Source organism: Capsicum annuum, chromosome 3 (assembly GCF_002878395.1).
Source record: "Capsicum annuum cultivar UCD-10X-F1 chromosome 3, UCD10Xv1.1, whole genome shotgun sequence".
NCBI lineage: Eukaryota > Viridiplantae > Streptophyta > Magnoliopsida > Solanales > Solanaceae > Capsicum > Capsicum annuum.
The window spans coordinates 226,528,982-226,537,952 of NC_061113.1; the positions used below are offsets into that span (position 1 = coordinate 226,528,982).

The 8,971-nt window shown below is 36.5% G+C and overlaps 1 protein-coding gene across 1 annotated transcript; it reads right to left on the reverse strand.

Annotated features, from left to right (window-relative positions):
- Positions 1 to 987: 987 nt before the first annotated feature.
- Positions 988 to 8,152, reverse strand: LOC107863157. Its single transcript, XM_016708962.2, has 3 exons — positions 7,272 to 8,152; positions 5,797 to 6,829; positions 988 to 1,499 (listed from the first exon to the last, which is right to left on the reverse strand). Exons 1-3 carry the CDS (start codon positions 7,786 to 7,788, stop codon positions 1,313 to 1,315), a joined length of 1,737 nt encoding a protein of 578 aa, XP_016564448.1. The 5' UTR covers positions 7,789 to 8,152; the 3' UTR covers positions 988 to 1,312.
- Positions 8,153 to 8,971: the final 819 nt, after the last annotated feature.

The window sequence follows — 8,971 nt, forward strand, 5'->3', positions numbered from 1 at the left end:
TCATGTGTTCGATAAAAAGCTTTGTTTCTTCACATTCACACCCAGTGATGGTACCATAACATCTAATTCAGCCCATAAGTCTCTCAATTTAGAATAATAGGTAGTTACTGAATCTGTACCTTGTGTGAGTGAGCATATCTCCTTCCATAGATGAAAAATTCTGGTCAAGTTTGATTCATCAAACCTTTCCTTGAAATCATTCAAAAATTTTCGTGAATTTGAAGCATACATGATGCTTGTCACCAACTCGGGAGCTACTGTTGCACTGATCCATGATAAAACCACAGCATCACACCTCTCCCATTGTGCCTCTAGATTTCCTTTATAAGAGTTTTTTACACAAGTTCTGTCCAGAAACCCTAGTTTATTCTTTACTAAAAGAGCTAATCTCATAGAGCGACTCCATAATCCATAGTTTTCAGGTCCTAGAAGTTTTATTGGAATCAAAGCAGCACCTGGAACAGCAGAATTCCCCAAATGTAGGGGATCGTTGTTGTCTATTTGTGTTGGCTCGCAACACCTGTATTTAGTGTTTCCGTCATTATCACAGCACTGAGATTTCTTCAATGGCCTTCCTATCAGCTTCCTTTACTCAGCTTTGGACCTAAACCTAGGACTCTGATACCATGTCAACTTCCTTGCAGATTTTACTAACAATGCAGAGAGAATTGGAGAGTAGGAAACTAGAGAGAGAATTATTTCATACCATCCTTTTCTATATTGATTACAAAGCATCTTCACTCCTTATATAGAAGCTTTCACTAACCTTTTAGATAGTCACATGCCTTACGTGTGCAGATTCTAACTAACTCTTAGCTCTTCATAACTAACTAACAACTCATTAATACACTTTTCTAATCCTTCTAATACCACCAGCATTTAATCACATCCAACAGAGGCAAGTGCCGTATTTCAACGCATCTTTCATTTTCATCCTAAAAGGATGATGCCCTCGACATCACTGTTGCATCCACACACAAAAAAGGATGCTAGAAAATTTTTTTGGAATCATTTTATAAGGTAGAAAGTTTTTGAATCTCAATTTCTTTATAGCATAGCATTACATTGGTCGAGACAAGCTTAAATCGGTGACATGGTCAGTCCAGGTAACCGACCCAAACTTGTTCGGGGTTGAAGTGTAATAGTTGTAGTAGTTGTCATTTCTTGATAGCAAAAACACCTAAAATTTTTGCTGCATATACCAGAAGAACATACTATACAAGATAAGATGTCATAAGTCATATCTACATCAAGGTCAGGAAGACTGATTTGGGACCATCATGTCGGGCGAGGAAACAAAGCATACACTGTGTCAAGGAGCTGAGAAAAAAGGATCCTCTTTGTTTTTGTAAATAGAAAATAGCTGCTTAGAGTATCTTGTCGCCAAAGCTATGCACACTTCAATACCCCTGGGGTCATAAGCTTGCAATTCCTTCACGGACTTCATCATATCACCTTGCCGATCTCCATCAGTAAGAAATTCAGCCAAGGTGCTTCCCCTGTAATGTGGCAGTAAATTAATGAAATCAGCACCCAAACATACAAAGAAAATTTAACGTAATTGATAGAAGCACAAAAACCGGACAACGGCAAATGCCTTTCTGGTCAAAGGCGTAACTTTTAGATGCTTTAAACGAATGTGTAATATTAGCGAGTTTCATACCTATAGATTTGCAGTCTTTTCAATCATCCTTAGAATAGAAAACACCACCCCATGTTTTCCCTACCTAATGATAGACAATTATCCCCAGCAATAATTTCCTTCTCTTATCCTCTTTAAACTCTTTTGGCAGAAGCCCGAGCAAACCTTTTGAAATTTACATGTTTCTTTTCTCCCTCTTATCAAAAATGTTAAACAACAACTTACAACATACCTAGTATATTCCCCCAAAGTGAGGTTTGGAGAGGGTAAGTGTACGCAGTCCATAACACTACCTCAGAGGTTAGATAGAGAGGTTGTTTTCGATAGACCCCCGGCTCAAGACAAAAACAGACTATAAAAGAACTAGTAAATGAGCAAGAAACAATAGGTATTAAAATACCAAATAATAACATACACAAGACTATCACCAAGTAATACGACAAATGATAACAGACCTCAAAACAAGACTAGCATGACTGCTATAGCACATATAACAAAACAAAGTCCTCCTACCTACTCCATCCTACTAACCTTCTACCCTAATTCGCCTCCTCCACTCCTTCCTATCTTAGGTCATGTCCTAAGTAATCTGAAGTAGCTCCAAGTCAAGCTGAATCACCTCCCTCCAATATTTCTTCGATCTACCTCTACCTTGCCCGAATCCATCCCTAGTCAACCTCTCACACCTCCGCACTTGGGCATCCGTGCACCTCCTCATCACATGCTCGAACCATCTCAACCTTGCTTCCCGCATCTTGACTTCCACCAATGCCACTCCCACCTTATCTCAAATAACCTCATTTCTAATCCTATCTTTCCTAGTAAACCCACACACCCACAAATACATTATAGTACAGCTGCAGCTCTTACATGCTATCCATAACGGCTCCAAGTGTCATTGGGTACACAGGTCCAGTCTAAAATCTCATGTCATTATAATTACAATCGAAGGAAGACCTACTACCCCGTTTTTAAGCTAGCTTTTTTCTGGAATTTCTCATACAAAGGATGGACATCATAAAAATATAAAGATAAAGAAATAGAAAAATATAATGAGTGAAAAATTGCATAAGTCATGCTTTAGAAACATTGGGTATTCCAGAGAGAAACTTGAAACTAAAGGATAGATTACTTGTTAACTTCATCTATGGAAGATTGCAGCTTCACCAAATGAGCCATAAGCTCCTTAGCACCATCAGCATTGACGTTCTCGTAGTCATACATAATGAAAGGTTAAACCAAGTGGTAAATATACAGCCATTAATCTCTTCATGATATCTAATTCATTCCATCAGAAATAATCATGCCATCTTTGAAAAGGCTGTATCAGTCTTGCAGTCCCAATCATAGCATATAGATTGCTTTGGGCTTCGGTGAGACTCACTGGACTACTTTACATCGACATAGTCAAGGTCATAGGTAGTCCTCAAAGTAGTCAAATTTATCTGCAGTTCGACTTCACAGGCCTATCCTATACCAAAGTTTCAGAGTCCAAATATGTTGTTAAGCTATTAACTACATGACCTCATGATCTAACTTAACATCCTTTTGAGAATGCAAAGATCAAGGCTTTTCTCTTGGACAGTCTTCAGGTCTTCAAATTTGCTACTTATAATTGGTCAGAAAGCCAAGGATCACAATCTTAAGGCCTTCAATAGTGCAAGTGCTCTTCTTGACCCTTAGTTCACTTGTTCCCCATAGTTCAAGGACCTACACTTTGGATTTCTGATTTTCTTGCAAATTTAGAAAATAGTAAAATCTACTACTACAACTTACTATATCTTAGTCCCAAACAAGTTAGGGCCGGCTATATGAATGCCATCATCTCACAAATATAAATAAAGTGAAAATAAGTTAAATATATGTAAATAAATGCAATAATAATAATATTAGAAGTCCCTCTAACAAGACTAACAACTTGTTTGGCCAAGCTTCCTGAAAGCCAAAAGTGCTTCTTTTTTCAAAAAAAACAATCTTATTTTAGAAAATTGAGGTGTTTGCCGAAACTTTTAGGAAAAAACACTTTCGAGTAGTAGTAGAAGCTACTTGTCAGAAGCTAAAAAAATAATTTTTCCCCCTAAACACTTTCGAAATATTGTCCAAGTACAAAGTACTGCTATATATTGGCAAAAGCATTTTTCCAAATTAATTAGCCAAATACAAATTGCTACTGTTCAAAAGTACCTTTTTCTTAATAACCGTGCTGTCTGGGTCAGCTTGCACGCACCTCGACTAATTCCACGAGATACCTTCCACCTCCCACCTCCCACCACCAACAGGATAGGTAACTCTGTCCACCAAGGCTAGAACAGGTACCAACAAAAGTACTTTTTTTGACAAGCACTTCTAACAAAAAGCACTTTTTCAAGTAAGCAAATCTTGAAAGCATGGCCAAACAGGCTATACAACCTAATCACATCTAGTAGATCTCACTCATATGGATTTTTTTCCTCCATTGTCCCATATCTTTAGCTAAATCTGCATTGATTTCGAGAAATTGTAGATCTTTTGAGACAACTTCCGTCCATGTAATTTTAGGTCTACCCCACCCCCTTTTAACAATTTTAGTCACCATAGTCTAACCTAATCGGTGTATTTGTAGGTTGGCGCAAGGCATAACCGAACCATCTCAAACGATCTTATCTCATTTAATCCTAAATGTGTGCTACTTGTACCTTCTGATGAATGTAAACATTTTAATCTTATCTAATCGTGAATGACTGCACATCTATCTTGGCATCTGTATCCTTGCAACACTCATCTTGTGGATATATTAGACTTCAACGGTCCAACATTCACTACCATATAACATAATTGATTTTATAATTGTTTTGTACAGTTGGCCTTTGACTTTAATAGGTATCCTTCTATCACATATCTTCCAGATATCATTTCGCCTTCTATTATTAGTAACATCTCCATCTATCCATCCATTATCCTGAACAAGCCTAGATATCTAAATTTCTTACATTTTGGGAGAGCGGTCCCATCTAGTCTTACCTTAAGTTCGCTCTTCTCATGTGGACTAAACTTGCAATGGATGAACTTCTACTTGTCCTAAAACTCTTACTCTTCTAATGTGCTTCTGCATAGTGTAAGCTTTTGTTAGACACTCCCGTCAGTTTCATCAATCAACAATATTGTTAGGCGAATAGTACACACCATAGGACCTAATCTTGTATCTTGTTGGTTAGCTCATCCATAACTAGGGTAAACAAGTAGAGACTCAATGCTGATCCCTGGTGTAGACCCGTTGTATAGGAAACTCCTTTGTATCTACTACTATTATTCTCGCACTAGTGACTCCTCCTCCATATATTTCCTTTCCGACATTTATATATATTTAATATGAATTCATTTTTTCTCCATCATCCATCAAAGATTGATTTCTCTAGGTCAATGAACACCATGTGTGTATATTATTTCATTTGCGATAAATTTCAATCAGTCCAAACTGGTTCTTTGTCGCTCTTGTTGTATTCTTAAGTCTATGCTCTATGCTTATTCACTATGTTTGAAGAGATTAATGAGTATGAACAAATGTAAATGGGAGTTCGATAGCCAACGCCTACATCCATAACAATGAGATGTATCCATATCATAGATTAATGGGTCATTCAAAATGCAGCCCACTACCTAGGGATATCAAGGAATTACAACCAATATGTATCATGCTTAACAACTCGATTTTTGAGGAGGAGATTATTAATTCTCAAATTCTATAATAAGTTTTGTTCTTTTTTAACTTAAGTATCCCAAACAAATAATGCATTCAAATTGTACTCGGCAACTATGATCGTGGGAGGTAACTGGTACATCGTGGAATTAGTCGAGCTGGCCCAAATATTGTGGTTATAGAAAAAATTGTAAGAGATGGAAACTTACTACCATTGACAAATTCTTTGATGCCGGCACATTTTTAACAATGAGTTTTTATCTTATGTAGGCTATGAGCTTGGTAAAGTTGCCAAAACCAAAGAGTTAATGCCTTAATGGAGATATCAGAACTAGCCATGTAGAGCTAAATATGGGTGTTCTGTTCACCATACCAACCCCATATAAGGACCGTAATGCGCTTGTTTTTCCATTTTTTTCGCAAGCTTCAAATAATAACGATAGATCATGTAGTATTTGCATCTCATTCAAGTACATACCTGAACGCATCGCACTGGCTAAAACCTCTTTGGTTGTGAAATATTGTTTCTTTACTACATTTCTCCTCCTCTGTTTGCTGCCTATACAAAACACAAACAGCCTTCATACATAATTCAGGATCCTTACCAAAGGCAGCAAGCATGTCTCCCTCAAACTCCCACTCTAATTTATCACTTTTGTTCCTCCGAATTCTCGACATTAACTCACCATAATCTGAATCACTCTCTGATATATACTCTGAATCAGTTATCGAATCTTCAGCTACAGAAGAATTACTTTGCAATGCACTGTCAGAATTAGAGATGTCATCATCATCTGAGATGTCAGAGCTATTAACTATAAACCCACCTAAGCTTTCTCCTTCACTGTCTGACACTTCTTCTTCTATGTCATTGCCGCCGCCACCTTCCCCTTCAAATTGACATAGTTTCACTAGGCGCCGCCTACGAGACAATTTCCTGACTTCATCCTCAGAGTCACCAGTTTGAATTGAGCGGCCTCTGGGATGATCATCGGAACCTTTTTCACGAAGATGCCTAGTTTCGAGCATGCAGATTGGAACTTTATCATCATTGTCGGTGTCAGTATCACTAGCAATGATGTTTGAAGCTCTTCTTCTTTTTGGAGTTGGAACATATAAAGCCTCCTCATTATGGCAAACCATGTCATCGTCTTCACCTTGCTCAATGTCAATCATCTTTGAATTGTTCTCTGAAGGCAATTCAATATTGGACAAGGTATTCCCAGATCCACAGTAAGGTACAGTACGAACAATTCCTGCAATGGGAGGCGTACAGAGGGGGACAATAGTTCTTTCATCATCACTTTCAGCTATGTCAATAACAACAACTTTTGCAGGTCTTACACCAGCTGGTGTAGAAGGAGCCATCCTCTTGTTAGACCCCCTTTCTTCTTCAAATGTCAATCGCTTCCTCACTTGGTTGACACAGGCATTGCCACTTTCAGATAGTAAAGCTTTGTTTCTTCCCACAAGCTTGGCTTGCACGCTTGGAGTTTTTGCTAAAGATTTCCCTGTCCATCAAAAGCAATAAGTAATGAGTTAACTTAAAAAGGTTTACATTATACATCCCAATCTTCTAAAGCAAAACATCTACTTAAAACTTCCAACTCTTAAATGATTTCTGCAACTTCTCAACACTAAGCGGTTGCTTGATAGCTGGTCAAAATTATGCAGGTATTAGTAATGTAGATATTAGTTATATGAGTAGTAGTTATTCCATCTTCTACTCCGCATAAGATAATACATCAGTTCCCTCACAACTTATACATGTATAAGTTTTGAGGGTTTCTAACTTGCAAACCAAATGTTGTATTATTAATTAGATACATGAAGAACTTAATTCCTAACTAGCTACCAAATACTGTATAACTTATACAAAAATTAATACATGAATAATGTGTTTTCTTACTAGCTATCAAACGACCCTGGATTGTTTAGACAAAACGTTTGTACCTGAACCTTGAGATTGTAGAGAGCCGATTTCCCCATCAGTATTTTGCATTTCATCAGATTTTGTGATTTTACATACTTCTTGCAACCCCTTCACTTGATGTAATGCTTCTGTGTCTTGTAATCCACATAGTACTTTAGTTGAAGTTCCATCTCCTTCTTTAGAAACCAATTTTTTCTCCAATTCCGCCACTATGAACTCTAGCTTGTTACACTTGGATTTCCAATGCTCAACATCACGTTCAGCAGTCTTTTTCTCACATTCCAGTACACTATTCTCGATCATCAATCGCACAATCTCACCTTCATCCTCGTTTTCTTCATTACTTCCTTTAGTCTCTATTCCACGCAATTGCTCTTCCAACTCTCGATTCCTTCTCTTCAACACCTCAAGCTCACTTTCAATAGCAACCTTTTCGACACGCAATGCCTCAAACTTACCTTCAACTAACATATACCCATTGTTCTCTTGTTCACAAGAATTGCAATAACTTAATTCCCTGTTCAAAATATTACTCATACTGCTTGTAGTATCTCCACAACCTACTACTACTACTACCCCAATATATATCCAACCCTCAAAAATTCAGCAACTATATCAATATACAGTTGTTTCAAGAGAAACCCAAAACTCAACAGTTAATCTAAACCCCTCATAGAACACATCAATTTTTTCTAAAATATTTAGATACTCACTAAATGCATCGTGTTTAGAACTTTAACAGCTACTAATTGGAGAAGTTTACTTAGACAAAATAGGATACTGTGGAAAGGGTTTTCCCGGGAACAAACCCGCAAAATTTCGCCCTTTGCTTCCGTTACCAACAGACGTTATTTTTGGTGTTTTAATTTTATATTCCTTGTCGGTTCAATTTTGTAGAAACGCTTCAGTTTAATATTACGATACTATAAAGTAGGACGTGTTATGAAATAGTAATTAGGAAAAAGGTTTAAATATGTCATTGAATTATCACAAATGACTCATTTATATTATTCGTTAAAAGTTGGGCTTATTTATGTTATCGTCGTTACAAAACTGGCTCATCCATGTCATTACTTTTTAACAGCCGATTTTTAAAAACAGCCTTATCACGTGGCAGCTTATTAAAGGGTCACGTCATTTTTTAAAAAAATTAATTTTCTTTTTAAATTTTTTTTGATACATTAAAAAGAATCCGCCTAATTTTTTGATCCATTAAAAATTAATTTGATCTATACTTTTAAAATTTGATTAATTTTTCATGATCAAACAAATATTTAAAGAATTTTTTGTTTAAATTTACTACTAAAATTTATAACCAAACGATATTCTAATTAAGCATATAGTATGTCTTAGCATACATGAAATAATTTGTCAGACAAATGTAAGTAACTTTTTAGTTTTTTATTTTTTTATTAAGCATAGAATAGTATCATCAGCATCAGGAGCGGCTCAAGTAAATTTATGACTTAAGGCAAAAATCAGACGGAGGTCTTGCATTTTATTTTTTATATAAAATTTTTCTTTTTCTATAAATAGTATTTAATATATTTCTTAAAATTTGTAATTTATTATTACTAAACAAAAATAGACCCCTCAAATTTTGGGGTCTTAGGCGGCCGCCTTTTCTCCTAAAGGGTTGAGCCGCCCCTAATCAGCATTCAACATTTGTACGTAACACTTTATGCATCATCATTTATCATTGCAAAAACAGGAAAGCGAC